This window comes from Sander lucioperca, chromosome 15 (assembly GCF_008315115.2).
Source record: "Sander lucioperca isolate FBNREF2018 chromosome 15, SLUC_FBN_1.2, whole genome shotgun sequence".
NCBI classification, from domain to species: Eukaryota; Metazoa; Chordata; class Actinopteri; order Perciformes; family Percidae; genus Sander; species Sander lucioperca.
Window position 1 is genome coordinate 25,734,083 of NC_050187.1, and position 17,416 is coordinate 25,751,498.

At 41.8% G+C, this 17,416-nt stretch overlaps 2 protein-coding genes across 4 annotated transcripts in view; one reads left to right on the forward strand and one right to left on the reverse strand.

Annotated features, from left to right (window-relative positions):
• The window catches only part of akt3a (v-akt murine thymoma viral oncogene homolog 3a), a 68,558-nt gene that overhangs the window by 45,312 nt on the left and 5,830 nt on the right, over positions 1–17,416 (forward strand). For all 3 annotated transcript variants that reach the window (XM_031308685.2, XM_031308676.2, XM_031308667.2), the window contains 7 exons: positions 3,411–3,555; positions 4,449–4,580; positions 4,802–4,867; positions 5,866–5,934; positions 10,134–10,256; positions 10,937–11,065; positions 16,966–17,180. In XM_031308685.2, coding sequence (XP_031164545.1) covers positions 3,411–3,555; positions 4,449–4,580; positions 4,802–4,867; positions 5,866–5,934; positions 10,134–10,256; positions 10,937–11,065; positions 16,966–17,180 — 879 coding nt within the window. The remainder of the gene's footprint in view (positions 1–3,410; positions 3,556–4,448; positions 4,581–4,801; positions 4,868–5,865; positions 5,935–10,133; positions 10,257–10,936; positions 11,066–16,965; positions 17,181–17,416) is intronic.
• Positions 8,887–17,416, reverse strand: part of sdccag8 (SHH signaling and ciliogenesis regulator sdccag8) — a 64,703-nt gene continuing 56,173 nt past the window's right edge. Inside the window, exon 19 of the transcript XR_004106599.2 lies at positions 8,887–8,909. The gene's annotated coding sequence lies outside the window, so the exon portion shown is untranslated. The remainder of the gene's footprint in view (positions 8,910–17,416) is intronic.

The window sequence follows — 17,416 nt, forward strand, 5'->3', positions numbered from 1 at the left end:
GCATCCTTTAAGTTTGTGTGTGTGTGTGTGTGTGTGTGTGTGTGTGTGTGTGTGTGTGTGTGTGTGTGTGTGTGTGTGTGTGTGTGTGCGTGTTGCAACTGTCTGTTCAACTTTGTCTGTGTTATATGTTGCTTTATAATAGTTTTGCCTCCAGATAATCCAAAAAAACATTTCAGAGTTAACATAAAGCTAATAACTTTCTATTGAGTATTTTTTAAAGGGGTGATAGAATGATTATATAGGGTATTTCACACTGTTCCTTAAGGTCTCCGAATAGGGTACTAACATTGGTTGGGCTGAAAATGGCCTGGGTGCTGTTCTATGCTCCCTAATGCAACCCTGTGAAATAGCCCTAGAATGAAACGAGAGGTTTTCTCCCTTATATGGTATGCTCATGAATATTTAGATGAGCTGCGTGCTGATTGAACGAACGAAGCTGCAGAGCAAAAAGGCACGGGGGGGGGATGAACAACACACAGCACAGCAACAGAGTTGGGTATGGCTGCAGCCTGGAACCCAGGCATGAGACGGGATTGCATCAGACAGGAGGTCTCCAGGCTGCAGCCATACACTCTTGCAGCAACAAGATCCCTTTTTTTCCTTTTGAGTCTGACCTTCTCAGCGCCACGTTTCCCTTTTCTTTTTTTGGCTTTCCATCATTAGACTCACACACTGTCTGTTAACGTTACTGATAGATTTCCAAACGTGCGGCCGGGCCGCTGGATGGTGTTGCTAAGAACTTGCAATGAATAACTAATCAGACCAGCCCTCGCAGCCTCGAAACACTACCGGCCCACCGAGAAAAGTCCCGACTCTCCCAATTGCCACTCCGCTACTGGTTAAGTGTATTATTTACACTGCAATATAAATTAAAACATAACTTAATTTATTAATATCAGGGAACATGCCTGCAACACTCGCAATTACCCGGTAACTAGACCACCAACTACGCTGACCTGGCGGAGCTCCACGCGCGGTGCTCTGTACCCAGCGCACAGACACCTTTCCTGGGGTAACTGAACCACCAACTACCGCTTACCTGGAGCAACACGACCGGCAGCTCGCGATGAAATGTGAAAAGTCTCAGCATTCCCTGTACAGCCTTGAACACTGCATTTACGACCGTGGTTCATTTTCAATGTCCTTGAAAAACTTCCAAACTTTCTTCTTTGTAATTCCCGTGGATCAGCTCGCCGGCAGGCAGTTCCACAAGAGCATCAACGTCAACTATTAGCTTCGTTTGGATGCACCCGTTTTCAGCGGCAGTTTCAAATTGTGAGATTTGCATAGGAAAGAAGTGTCAATGGAACTTTGAGGTTCTCTGTACCCACCCACCAAACTATCGTTATTCAACTATGACAAGGTAAACTCAGTTTTGCATTCTATCACACCTTTAAGTCAAGTGTATAGAATATGCAAGTGGACGACTGCAAGATCCACATGTGTGCATGTTTGGTTGTGGAAGTGTGTGTGCAAAAGATGTGCACATTAAGTTTAAGAGGGTTGGAAAGAAGTGTGTGTGTGTGTGTGCCACAACTGGTTGTCTGTGTGTGTGTGTGTGTGTGTGTGTGTGTGTGTGTGTGTGTGTTACTGTATTTGTTATACTGTACCAGTGCTGGCAGGGCTCCAACTACCACAGCCCCAGCCGTGAGCAGAGAGGGTGGCACACGTTGGCATGGTGCCCGACTGTAGGCAGGCCCATTATCTCTCATTAGCAAAAAAAAAAAAACTCATTATGCAAAAAACACTCTAACCAAGAGAGAGAGAGCATTTATCTGCTGCCTGACCTTGAGAGAGTTCCCATTGCTTTTCATGTTGCTACACGCACACACACACATCATGGGTGCCACAAATTCAGTGCTCCATTGTTGTAAATAGAGTGTAACTTGAGTTTGCCCTTGTTTTGGAGTGTGTAGGGTACGCTCAGAAGTCTTTGCAGTAGAAAGGGATTCAGATCTCAAAAACACACTGCTCTGTTTAAGTTCAGATAGATGTTCTTTCAGATCCCTCAAGGAAACATATGGGCATCTAACTCCAAACAAAACAAAAGACACAGGAGTGATCGTTTGGGAGTCAAACAGGTTTCCTTATTATGATCTCCTCACGGCTTACAATGGTTAAGTTTATTTGAAAGTGCACACTCGTAAATCCCAACTTGCTTCTCTGGAGTGCTGAGGATTTCTGAATATTTGAATATCATCTTTGGTTCACCTTAGTTCAAGCGCTTTAGTGTGTGTCTGCTAACATGTTACCCTTGCATGTACACTAGCACAGGATTAACACTGTTTGAGTGAAGATCAGTGGGAGGAATTCAAAAGAGAATTCAGAGAACCCAGTTCAGTTTTGAGTAAAACAACATTTTCAGCATTTTCATTTTATGTTTAAAATCAGAAATATTACTGACAACAACATAATCTCTTACGTGTAATTAACCAGATTTACTATTTCAGGAGACTGGTGAACCTTAGAAAAGTTCGTTTTAGTCTCATTGTCTCTTCTCTTCTCAGAGGGATGCTAGGCCCTGTTTATAAACCATTATATTCATTATCGTTAAATACAGTTAATCTGATGCATGGCTGGTCTTCTGCTATGATGATAGTCTCACACACACACACACACACACACACACACACAATCAAGCTCACACACTTTCTCTCAACAGATGTTGAACAGCACCGCTAATGGAAAGTCAATGGGGAGGAACAATGTTAGCAAACAACAATGCATTGTTCCCTCTAATGCATGGGTGTGCATTTACATACACGCAGATACTTGCACACACACACACACACACACACACACACACACACACACACACACACACACAAGCACAGACTGGTAGGCATTAGTTCTGCTCCACGATCATTGCTCATTTGGTTGATTCTCTAGTTGACCATGTTTCCTCTCTGTTGAACAAATAGGTGTTTATGTTAATTGAATAGACCTTAGTGCCTTTAAAAACCTGGTTAAATAAGTGCACTAGCCATCCTATTGGAGAGTCGTGACCAATATTATATTTTACACCTGTTTGTGTGTGTGTGTGTGTGAACAACTTGAGTAGGGCTGCAAATAATAACTTTCTTTAATGATTAATCTGATTATTTTCTTGATTATCCGACACATTCATATTGCTTGTTTTATTTGACTCCCAGTCCAAACCCCAACGATATTCAGTTTATTATAATATAACCAAAAAATAAATAAATAATCACATCCTCATATTCAACAAACTGGACCTTCCAAACATGGAAGAACACTGGGTTTGGTTGAAATTGAAATATAAAGGATGATGCCTCAGTCATTTTTATCCAATTAAACAGTAATGTGCATCAGAAGCAGTGGATGGGATACAGTAGGTGTTGGTAATGGTGCTTCCCTAAATTTTGTCTTGTTGTGGGTTGTAAACTCAGAGATGAATGGACAGAGGCCATCCAGATGGTGGCTGACAAGCTGCAGAGACAAGAGGAAGAAAGGATCCAGTGCAGTCCCACCTCCAACATCGACAACATGGTCGAGGAGGAGATGGACATCTCCACCACACACCACAAACGCAAGGTATAACACACAACAGTGCATTCCAGATGTAAACTTAGCACAAAAAGTAAGGAAATTTGTGTTTGGTAGATTATTTCTCTGTGGTAACAATGCTTTTTGGCAATAAATCTTATACCGTTGGAAAGCCTGTTTAGTTCCCTTTCAAATGGTGCCCCATTGGTAAGGAACATGCATTTGTGGGATGAGCAGCAGCACTGAGTATGTGGGTTGCGCCCATGAAAAATTTGCCAAATCTTCTCTGCCATTGCCAAACAGGTTATTTTGTACATGTTCCTTACAAATGGGGCACCATTTGAAAGGGAACTAAACAGGCTTTCCAACGGTATAACATTTATTGCCAAAAAGCATTGTTAGCACAGAGAAATAATCTACCAAACAGCAATAATAAACTTAGCACAAAAAGTAAGGAAATTTGTCCTTACTTTTTGTGCTAAGTTTATTATTGCTGTACAAATGCTGTAAAATGGTCCAGGGAGTCACAGGTTTGTGTCAACTAATGAAATGCTCCCCTGTAACGTAGGTACACGTAGGTAAAATTTAAACTAGATGTATCAGCAAACAGTCTCAAGTACAGCAAGAGGCCCCTCCAGGCCCCACACCATATACGTTTTTTTTTTAGTCTTTTATTTAGTTTTTTTATTTAGTTTTTTGCTGCTTGTGATAACATTTTAAAAAATGTTTAGCTTCTTTTGCTAAATGACAAAAGGGTTTTGTAGAAAAATGTTGATTATATTCCTTATGGCAAGTTATAAAAAAAAAAAAAAAAAAAGTATTGGTACTCAAACCTTACTGCTAGTGGGACGTCAAAACTGCCAAAGGTCATTACATATCAACTATTTAACTTAAAGCACAGATGAATTGATGACATTCTGCATTTCCCCCCCCCACCCAAGACAATGAGTGACTTTGACTACTTGAAGCTGCTGGGAAAGGGAACCTTTGGTAAAGTGATTCTTGTCCGAGAAAAGGCCAGCGGGAAATACTACGCCATGAAAATTCTTAAAAAAGAAGTCATCATAGCCAAGGTTAGTCTGTCCGACTGTTCATCTACTGATCAATCTTTTTTTACTGTATTATGAATGGACCACATACAACTGGAGTTTAAAGCCTTTTTCTGACTACTTTTAATTTTGAATACAGTGTCAGATGTCAGTATTTGATGTTTTTACTGCATTTCATGGGCTGATCTTTAACTGGTTTCTTATTTATTTGGTTGATTGAACATGTTTTTACCGTATTTGTGCAGGATGAAGTGGCTCACACACTCACAGAGAGCAGAGTACTGAAAAACACCAGGCACCCCTTTCTCACTGTAAGTACCTCAAATGCACAAATGGTTTAGATTCAGACATATGTGCATATACAAATGTATCGTCATCTGTAAGAGTGCATGTTGCATACGCAGACAGCATATTGATCCTATATATACCTGAGTCTCTCGAGGCTCATTATGAGTTAGGCACCAAATTGTAGTACATTAACAACCACATCTGTTAGTTTTACACACTGTCTTTGATGTACACAGACACACATAAGTGCTCATTTCTATCACACTCCCTGGAAACGCACAAACATATGCAGTATATGAACACACACACACACACACACACACACACACTGTCATGAGAGCAATTACAGTTCACATCTAAGTTCACACTAGCAGCCACAAAGTCCTCAGACCAACTGTTCTTTTGTTTAACAGCTTTCTCTGTTGAAAGAAAACACACACATATTTGCTTTTAATAAGTAAATACCGAAATAAACAGTTTGAAGCTATGAATGATCACGTTTTGCTGCTCCTGCTGTTTAAACTCTAATGGGACCAGACTTCTCACTGCGTACAACGTTGTTCACTATTTCACTTTACTGTGCTCTATATATGGAGTGCATGTACTGTAGAAGACAAATACATAATGTTTTATTTGGCAAAATCAGAAAATTATATGTGATGCTATTCAAGTCACCCCTCGGTACAGAAATAAAAGAGAAAGCTATTGCGTCAGTAAATGCTTCATGATAAATAGCCCTTGATTAGTAACAATCACTTGTACACTACATTTCCCATTGCATTGTGGAATAATTGGAGTCCACTACATAATGTAAGATTTAATACATCTGGCTACACGAGGGCAAATTGAAAAAAACAAAGCAACAGACACAATTAACATTGGACTGTACAGCGGACAAAACTGTTCCTTAAATGGTGTTATGTTTGAGACACACACATTAATCAATTAAGTTATATAACTTGTGTGTGTGTGTGTGTGTGTGTGTCTGTGTGTGTGTGTGTGTGTGTGGTTCTCATTTCAGTCATTGAAGTATTCATTCCAGACTAAAGACCGCCTATGTTTCGTCATGGAGTATGTAAACGGAGGAGAGGTAAGACACACACACTTTCAGGATGGTTGTGCTGTATGTGGTTACCCATCTTTGTGTTACTGCTTTGAACAGCCAGTTAAACCACAACTCCACCACACCAACTGACAGAGATTAGACACTCCACATATTCTACTGTAAACTCAAAGCGTGTGTTAAAACTCAGACGAACCTAAACTAAGACAGATGACTCTGTCTTAGCTCTTTTGTCTTCATTTTTATGATTATATTATCTTAAATTTATCTTAAATAATAGTTAAATATCAGGGTTATTAGAGAATATTGATTTTAAAAGGATTGTACTGATTTAAAAAGGATAAAATGATTTTATTAATTTGAAAAGGATTTTATTGATTTAAAAACGATTGTATTGCTTCCTCTAAAGAAAATAGTCTGTTCCGTCTCTACGCTTGGAACAAGGTGAATGGGCCTTCTTTGGGAATATTTATTTTGACGTTTCTGTCCTCATTCATCTTGTTTCCTTCTTGTACAGGCGCTGTAGTTGACACACCTATAAACACAATGTTGCAATGTAACTAAATAACGTTATTGTCCCTACGGCGGAAGTTACTGCATAGCGTAACATCATAGACTGTATATAAAGATGTAGCAATAGGCGCTCACCAGATTTGCTGCCTTGTCTGAATTGGAGAACAGGATCTTGCTCCACATTTCCCCACTTTTTGCCATAGCTGATAAATAACCCGGACTTCTTTCAGCAGATTGATGGCTTTCCTCCAGAGTGATCAGAACTGCGTCCATGGCGACACTCTGCTATGCATGGCAACTGTCTGTTATACTTAGCAACGGTCTGTTATAAAGAATTAGCAGACCGCAGAATGCCGTCGGATTCAACCAAACTGTGTAATAAACAAAATTAATATAGAATGTATTCCAAGTGTAAATTAGTTGTTTTAAATATTATTTCAGATGATTTCCTAAACATTTGTTTGGGTTTATAAATGTCTCTTACAGATAATACACAATTTGTACATAGGGAAATATAGGGCCCTATTTTAACGATCTGAAACGCAAGTATCAAACGCCAAATGCAAGTAGCTTTGTGGGCGGATCTCGGGCGCTGTTGCTATTATACCGGCGGGATAAATGACTCTTGCACCCGATGCAAATCTAAAATGGGTTGGTCTGAAGTAGCTACATTACTCATAGGTGTGGTTTGGGCGTAACGTGCAATAAACCAATCAGAGCGTTATCTCACATTCCCTTTAAAAGCAGGCACGCTTGTTCCATGGCGGATTGCTATTATAATGGTGGATTTGCTAGGCGCACGCTCTTAATAAATCCATGGGTGCACGCCAGGAGCGGTTCACATCCGAGGAGACCGACGTTTGCTATTGATTTTTCTTTTTGACAAAATGTAAATAAAGAAATGTCACAAAAACATACTTTCCGATGTTTTGGGCTCACTCTCACTGAATCACGAGGTTATGAATGCATGGTGATATTTTTGCAATGTAGTCTAACATTAGACCGAGATTACCTCACTATAGACCAGGGGTCACCAACCTTTTTGAAACTGAGAGCTACTTCATGGGTACTGAGTCATACGAAGGGCTACCAGTTTGATACACTCTTCTGAAATAACAAATTTGCTCAGTTTGCCTTTAGTTATATATGCTTATTAATGATTAATGATAGTCATCTATGCGAAGACACTGATCACGTTAATGATTTCTCATTATCAATAATTATCAACAATGACTTAACAAGGTGGGAAACAGATAATATCAATATTCAATTTTCATTTTTAGAACAGGCCTGAGGGCTACTCATGTGGTCCTTGGGGGCTACCGGGTGCCCGTGGGCACTGTGTTGGTGACCCCTGCTATAGACGATGCAGCTCTTCTGTCTCTCCTCTCCCGTGCTGCTGCTGGGGCATTTGGGTTAAGTGGCATCGGCATATGCAGTTCATCATCACATCTCCTTAAGGCCTCTAATATTTCCTCATTTATGTCATCAACACATCCATGATTCATGGAAATGTTGTGTAAAACAAGGTCATATTTTTTACTTGTATTTATGTTTGGTTTGCTAAAATGGGAACTGCTGGGTCCGGGAGATGAGAGAAGCAAAGTGTATGCGCGGTGTGCACACTCTACGGCCAAGCATGCGCCCTTAAAATAGCATCTGAATAACGCGCCACTGACTTTAGACTAGGTTTTTCCTGGTCTGTGGCGGAATTGTTTTCTGAAACTGCAAAATCGCACTAGGGAACGTTTGCGCCGCAACACACCTCCTCTTTTTGCTGAACTGCCCCTGGGAGCGCAAGTTCATTCCCTAATTTACCGACGTTGAGTCTGTGGAGGGAAAAGTCTGCTGTGCGTCGGCTGCAAAATAGGAATCATACATGCATCGGTGTACAAAGTCAATTGCGCTGGGTGCAAGATAGGGCCCACTGTGTTAGTGGAGATGTGTGACTCTGCAACAGTAGTGCAGCAGAGGAATGTTAAGACGGGCAAACACTCAAGAAGTGGCGAAAGTTTGACTGTTCGATTGCTTTCTAACACAGTTAATTTGCCAACCAACTGGCCTCTCGCTTGCCTTCTCGTCTCTCTTTTTCGTTCCATCCCTCTCCTGCTTGTGTCTATTTATGAACACACCTATGGGGCAGATATAGCCAGAATGACAGTCGGAGACGAAATGAGTTTGGAATGCCCCACTTTTCCATTTCTCTGATTTTTTAATCGGGCCGTTTTTGCAATCTTGGTTCATTCCCTCAGTGTAACTGTCACCTGCTCCCTTCCCAGTTAGTTAGGAAGTTCAGCCAGCGCCAGGCCTGACCAAACACACACACACACACACACACACACACACACACACACACACACACACACACACACACACAGAGAAAACACCAGCAAACACACACATACTTAGACAAATACACAGCACATTTTTACCTCAACGGACAAATTGTGACCACACATGCCTCACAAACACACACACACACACACAACCTATTACAAACCTGCCACAGTCACAGCTGCCAGTACACTGATGAAGGCCCACCTGTCGTGTTACCCCCTTTCATCACACACACACACACACACACACACACACACACACACACACACATTACACACTGACACCATTTGCACAAGGTGGTCTGTGAGCATCACTCCAGCGGCCATATGCAAACATCCCTGAACAATTAATGGGGAGATGTGCGCCCCTTGGCCTCATGGGTAATTTGTACGACTTGACTGGTGTGCCGCAGCAGGCTGGTGTCATTTTGGTGCCACATGTGTAGCTGTTTGACAGTGACAACTTGACAGCTAGGGAGAGCGTAAGAGAGAGCGTAAGAGAGAGAGCAAGAGATGAAGGGAATGTGAGGTGAGCAATAAAAAGGGAAGATGGAGGAGAAACGGGAGGTCACGCCACCTGGGAAATAAAAACGAGTTGTGTACTCTTTAAAGTATGCAAATGAGCTTCTTGCCAAAAACGGAGAAGGATGGGTTTGAGAATAGAGTAAATGAAGACAGAGGCTCAGGGGGCAAGGCCAGTTAGGCCACTAATGAGTGCTGCACTGGAGGCAGTTGAAATGAGAGGGTGGGGGGAGTGTTGGCGGCGTTGGTGGCGGCGTTGGCGGCGGCGGCAGCGGCGGCAGCAGCGGCAGTCGGCCTGTCTTTAACTAGACTGGTGTATTGATTAAACCCTTGATTTGGCCCCTGTTGCCGAACTCCACGCCAGCACCATGCCAACCTAGCCCAGAGGGTAACATGGAAGAGGTATGTGACTGTGTGTGTGTGTGTGTGTGTGTGTGTGCGTGTGTGTGCGTGTGTGTGTGTGTGTGTGTGTGTGTGTGTGTGTGTGTGTGTGTGTGTGTGTGTGTGTGTGTGTGTGAGGGAGGCTGCTAGATGAGGCGCCAGCTGCTGAGCGCCTCCACCCGCCCTCCTCCGAGACTCTCCCACCCAGCCCCACTCCATGTGCACCCCACACACACACACACACACACACACACACACACACACCCCGCTCACCCTCCCCTCCGCTATCTATCATCTCAATATGGTGCGGGCAGCCAGTTTGTGTTGTGCTAATTTCCTCCAATAAATCAGTAATTATTGCTGTGCCGTCCCTGCTGTCTCTCCCCTCTCTTTCTCCCCCGCCCTCTCTCTGTCTCTCCCTCTCTCACCCTCTCTCTCTCTCACCCTCTCTCTTCCTCCCTCCTTCTCCCGCAGCTGTTTTTCCATTTGTCCAGAGAGCGGGTGTTCTCAGAGGAGCGCACGCGCTTCTACGGTGCCGAGATTGTCTCGGCTCTTGACTACCTGCATTCAGCCAAGATTGTGTACCGGGACCTCAAGGTAAACAGAAACAGAGAGGGAAGGCTAGTTGGGGTGCATGGATGAGAGTGATCAGATATTTGAGGGAAAACTTTTTTTAGCCCCCCATCCAGTTTTCATCTAGGAGTAGAGGAGTTGCTCAGGATGTGTAGTAATTAAAGAAAGGGACAGGGACAAGCTCAAACAGACATAAAGCAGTAAATAAGTGTGGGAGGTGAAAGCAGGCAGAGAGGGAGGGAGGGCGGAAGGGAGGGAGGTGGTGCTGATGCCACAGAGGTAGAGAGGTAGATGGCTCTGCCTGAGCGTCTGCCTGGCAGCCTTGGCCCCAGTCCTTCTCACAGCAGCCAAGAAAACAGAAAGGAGAAAAAGCAGACAGAGAGCGAGAAAAACACTTCAGCCATTAAAATTAAAAGGATTAGTGGCTCCACTACACGCCTGAAGTTTATTTCCCTACTCTGCTTGTTTGTGTGTCTGAGTGTGTGTACTGCCACTATGTGGGGTAGAGCAATATGGTTCTCGTTACCTCCACCTTACAGAAAAAGTATTTTAGTCAATTAAAAAAAGCAGTATTGTGTTCATTGTCAGTCACAAATGATGAGAATAAAATATTATTCCATGCCTTTGCAATCAATTTGATGTTTGAGATTCTGATGGTGAATGTTGAATTGTGGGAATTGATGTATATTTTATTTTCCTTCCAGTTGGAAAACCTGATGCTGGATAAAGATGGCCATATCAAGATCACCGATTTCGGCCTCTGCAAGGAGGGCATCACAGACGCTGCTACCATGAAGACCTTCTGTGGCACGCCAGAGTACCTCGCACCTGAGGTAACTTTTTTGTTTTCTTCTTATGTGTTTTCTTTTTTTCTCTGGTTTCCTTTTGATTTCTTTCTCGCTAATTAATTTCCTATTCTTTACTTTTATCTTCTAAGATTTATTTTTCATGAATTGAAGTTTTTTCACCTTTCCACTTGCTTTTATCTTTACCATCATTTTACCCATGTATTCACTACTGTATGTAGCCCTATAATTACAGTGAAGTATAAATTACAGTAGAATAATCATTCATTCCTGGGTGTCTAACAACCAAAAGTAAGGTATGAAGTATAAGGTAAAATATAATGTCACAACATCTACTACTAATGGTAATCCGAGGAGAAGTAATAACAATCATAATTGTTCCTTTTTATTTGGGATTAAATATGAGCATCAACTCAAAAGGCACATATCTCATAATCAATTCACATTACTGTCACTGACTACTAGGGCTGGGGGGAAAAATCGATAAAGCATAGTATCGCGATATTTTCCGTGGCAATACTGTACTGACGCCAAGTATCGATCTATTATTATATATGTGTTGGTCAGTTTGTCTGCTTGACAATCCCATTTTGCAGCAATACAATTGAAGTGAAATGAGCAAACAGAGAAATTTATCTTTTCAGATAAAACAGATGTTTTTGGGGACATCATTTGAAATTGGGAAAAATTTGAAGATGGAAAAAAGGTAATAAATTGCAATATATCGCAGAATATTGCAATATGTTTAAAATTGCAATAATATGGTATCGTGACATCAGTATCGTGATGATATCGTGAGGCCTTTGGTGATTCCCACCCCTTCTGACTTCTACAGTATATATTTTGTACATTATGGTAGTTTCATGCATTACAATGCAAGTATGTACAGGTACAACCATTTACTGTCAGGTCAGGGTTAGGGTAAGTTATGAAGCATCATTCCATCATCTGCTTACCAACCTAAATATTGGTCAATCACAAAATAAAATAGTACAATGAAAAATAAATTTGGATAGATTGGATAGTGTTAGATGATATTCTGCTTTACTCTTAAACATGTGTGAGACTGATTAGATACAGTACTGGTATTTTGGTTAAATTATGAACATGAAATGTGCCAAGTGGCCAAATGGTGATGGATTTAATGACCACATCAACAACACAATGTAGACTCTATAAATTGCATTAATCAATTGATAACATCAATTTCAGGGACTGTATGTTAAGTTCTGTAAACTGAGAAGATTGACTGAGACTTTGTAGTGCATAAAAGCATCTGTGGCATCCACACATACACCTTACCCCCAAGTCATAAAGTGAGGATCCAGGTACTCTCTTGCCACCTCTTACTCATAACACTTTTTTAAGTACTCTGATTTTTGAAACCTTCTTACACCAGTGGAATTTATGCATGGACATTTTAATGTGCAGATTTCACAGGCAAACACTTTCCATAAAATCAGGGTGAACAGTAAATATGCCGCTTATTGTGTGAATGAGAGTGTTGGTTGAATTGGAAAAGGGCACAGTGCTTACACACACGAACACACACATAACTACATTCTTGTATAGTTTTTTGTAGCCATCCGCTGTCCAGTCACCAGCACTGCTTCACTAGAAGGCCAGCAGATCAACTGGCGAGTGCGTTGCAGGACTGTGGGTGGTGGAGACAGAGCGATGTAGATGTGAAGATGAATGCAGGAGGGGACAGGCATAGCGTATATTCCACTTAAAAAAGTATGGAGGACAATTTGGCGAGGCATTTTGTGCTTTTTTTTAGAGTCCCTTCCTTTGCGTGCCAAAAGCTGATTGGAGGCTGTTGGTTATTTTTCACAGGATGTGCGTCTGTGTGCATTTATGTGTGTGTGATTGCAGTAGAAAGTGCGGGCTAAAGCGAGGCAGATGGCGGCAGATGGGCGAGGTTGGAGGAAGGTGCTCGGAAAAAACCTGGAAATCTACACCACCGCCGCCGCCACTCACCCGCCCGCACGCTCTGCTCGCCCGCCCGCGTGTAAAAATAACACAGTTTGCTCGGAGCCAAGTTACAGAGATGCAAAGTAGCCGGGATTAAAAAGAGAGAGGGGGAGGTGGGGGTTGAAGACAGAGGAAGATGAGAAAGGAGAGAAAATATTTCAGGGTTACAGGAGTGAAATTCAGATAGTTCCCATGTTTGCCATCAGTGAAAAGGGCAGATGAGAAGTGAATAAAGGTTTGTCTCTGCTGCGTGCCTGAAGGAACTCAAATACTTCAACACAACGCTATAAGTGAATAATTCTTCAGCCAAACATGCAAAGCATTAGATCGAAATGTTATTTGTTTCAAGGATAGTCAAAAATGAAGATTCATGTGAGAATGAACAATAATCAGTGTTAAGGGATGGAACAGAATCAGAGAAAACAAATGGGGGTGTTTTTCTCATTTTGTTTTGTGTATGACACATTTCCTTGTGGCTATTTTTTATTAAGTGTTGAAAAGGATGGATTTGGGCCTTTTCCATTTATTTGTTTGTTTTTATTTTGTTTGTATGTTGGATAGGTTGGGCATTGTGATTTTTTTTCTTTTACTGTAACTGTAAATGTTTCATAAACATAGCAGTACTGTCAGCCGTTAAACATTGCAAAATGTCAGAACAGTGTCAACATAGACCGATTTCCAAAAGATGACACTTTGGAGATAGAAGGTATCTGTGTGACACCGACAATATGTGGTTGTTTGTTCACTGTGCCCAGTATATGAGGTGTGTGTATGTTTGTGTTCCCTGTAGCCTGCTGGGTATTTGGGCTGCTACAGCCACAGGCTGTGTGTGCCCGTCCCGTCCCATCTAGTCCTGTCCAGGCTGCCAAAGCCCCCGCCCCACAAGCAGCATCTAACTGCCACATGGCTGCCCCAATAGGGACCAGGACAGGACAAGACCTTCTTTCTCACGGCTGCTTTTAATCAGAGCTTTTCCCTTTTTCTTTTCTTCTTCTTCTTCTTCTTCTTCTTCTTCCTTCTTCTTCTTCTTCTTCTTCTTCTTCTTCTCTCCTGCTGATTTATCTAATTTGATACTTCTACTTCTACCATCTTGTCCTATTTATTTGTCCTGTCTGTTTCCAAAATATACACATAACCACACATACTGTACATATACACACTCACAAACACACTCCCATGCCTTCATGCCTAAGGCTGTGGGGCAGCATTCTGGCTCTGTGTGGATTAATCTGCTCCCTGCCTGCAACCGAGCTGCCACCACTTTCTTTGGTCCCAGGACACACACACACACACACACACACACACACACACACACACACACACTCTCTCTCTCTTACACTGACATGCACATACATATACATGCCCAACTGGACTGCCTGCATTTGGATACATTTATGTACCTTTTTGTACAAAGACTCAACACACAGCCCTGTAGATCAGCATCGAAAACCGCCTTGTAAGCTGCTCTGAATTTCATAAACTGCACACTGTGTATGTGTGTCTGTATGTGTGTGTCCCTCCTCAAGCTACAGGGACTGAAACACCAAACATCTCCTAGTTTGCCTCACTCTCAAAACTTTATGAATTTGATGGGGACAAATACATATTCCATCTGCTTTGTGTGTGTGTGTGTGTGTGTGTGTGTGTGTGTGTGTGTGTGTGTGTGTGTGTGTGTGTGTCGATCGATAGTATATCTGGAGCTGGCGGTGCGCTTCATTCCCCCAGCTTTTCTCTGCAGCTGCCAACAGGGTGAACAGTGTAATTCACACACACACACACACACACACACACACACACACATAAATAGAATTTATAGCTATTATTCACTTCCACGCACATGTTGACTTGCACAAACTGAAGCAGCCGCCTGCATAATTAGCAGTTTAGTTTCAAGTGTGTGAGCTCAGTTAGTTAATGGCCAGCTTTCTGTAGCATTGAGCTGATGTGGAAACTCGCAGGCAAATGTTTGGTATTTTCTCTCATTGCATAATGACATTTAACATTATTTATAGTTGGAGTTGTACCTCATCTGCACCCTTATCTGACACGTATAAGGCAAAACTGCCAAGTAAAACGAAGAATACGACTATTTTGATTATACTGTGGCGACTAAATTACAGCAAGTTTCTTACAGAATTGTGGGCTTGAAGAAGCAGGATTCCTCATTTGCAATATCAACATAACATTGAATACTTATCACTAACTAAAATAAGGTTTTTTGCTCTTGAGTGAAAATTGGTAACTTTTTGTTTAAGTGCCGATAAATCCATATTAATCATCTGTTCGTTAATGATATGACTTTTATATAAAATGATTTAGAAGTAGCATCACACAGATTACAGTAATTTAGAAATACCATACTCATGTATATTCTCCACCATAAAACTGGCAGTTTTTACTCCAAAGATGAATATTTTAATCTCAAACCACCTTCTTCTAATTTTTTTTGTAACAAATATTGAAATGTTCATGTGCCTGAAATCTGAGGTTCTGAGGTTCAAAGCTTCCAAGCAAATGTCAGTGTGGAGCACAAATACTTAAATATTAGGTTAAATTTCAGTATGATTTTGTGGTTTGCATAGTTTGTAGATTATGTATTTACACAGTCTGCAGTTTGCATAAACACTTCTCTAATCTAATCAATCTAAGCTAAGATATATATATATATATCTGTGACACTTGTACTATATGCATCTGCCACCCATCTCGCTTCTACTAATGGCAAATATTAGTTCAGTTTACAGTATTTTTTTAATATTTTGATATAATGGCATATGCTGTAGAGTTTTATTATATAATTTATAATAGTTGGGTTATAAAACATGTTTTTGTGCATGTTTGACTTCATGTATTTGTGTCTGTTAGTGTTCACCCTGCCGGGACCATTATTAACAGTGAGTGAGATGTTATTATTATTGGCGAGATGTACAACATACAGTATGTTGTTCTGGCTGCTCTCCAGCTCTGTCTGTCTGTCTGTTACACACACACACACACACACACACACACACACACACACACACACATTAAACAACACAAGCATGCATACACATTCATCATGTTAGTAAGCTTATTATGTTAATGAGGGCCTTAACAGGAACTGAAATACCTTTCTTCTAGAGTCCTTCCTTTTCTTCCTTGTCCTCTTCCTCGCTCTTCCAGAGGTGAGCGGACGGGCACATAAGAGGATGAAAGAATAGGAACAAGCAAGGGAAGACATGATTAGAGGCCAAAGGAGGCAGGATTAGACAGGATGGAAAAGACAGCGTAAGGAGAGTAGGCAGGGAATAAGAGCAGGAAGCCCAGACACAAGACTTTGATACAGGAGTGACTTCTTTCACAGGACCTCTTTCCCCATCACACACACACACACACACACACACACATACACACACAGACGCACACATGCACACAAGACACAGCAGCTCACAGTACAGTACAGTACCTGTGCTAGCAGCCCTGAACCATGTTGCGGGCTGTTCCTGCCTTTTCCATCCAGGGACGTTCCTCTCTATCCCTGCCAGGAGAAGGATCAGTATGCCAGGGAGTGCTGGCACGGACCATAGGGGGCATCTGGTGGGCCACGGCAGCAAACTGACTCCCTTAGTGTTACAGGGGCCTCTGAAGACCTTCCATCCCATGATGTTTGCCTCTGTATGTGTGTCTGTGTATTGAGAGACCTACACCTCAGCCCTTGTTATCTGTGCGACCACTTCTCTTCTCCTCAGACAACTTTTACTGTTTTTTTAGTGCATCCCTTGAGCAAAATGGAATATTGGATTTCTTTACTGTCTTACCTTGCTCATCTGCCTCTTCATCGAATACCTTGGGCAGTCTATATTGTCCAATAAAATAAATGCAGAACTGCAGAACAAAAGCAGATGTCCAATAAAACAAATGGACCCATTTAAAAAAGCAAACATGCTGTATCTGTCTCTCTCAACTCTCCTTAGGTCCTGGAGGACAATGACTACGGTCGTGCGGTGGACTGGTGGGGTTTGGGTGTGGTGACATACGAAATGATGTGCGGCCGACTGCCCTTCTACAACCAGGACCACGAGAAGTTGTTTGAGCTCATCCTCATGGAGGACATCAAGTTCCCGCGCACTCTGTCTTCCGACGCCAAGTCCCTGCTGTCGGGCCTGCTCATCAAAGACCCCAACAAACGGTGTGTGCGTGTGGTTTAGTGTATTTAACTAACTGTATTTAAAATGTAGAGATGTGAACAAATCAGGAGATGCAGGAGTTTTTCTCACGTTTATTCAAGTTATTTTGCTAAAGAAAGTAATAAATATATCCTCATCACTTCTGATGACTTTTATAAGTTTGATTACTTTCTGTTTAGCTTGTTGGTTCAAATCATATGCTGCTTCTACTGATCTCAGTTTTATTTCTGTTTTATTT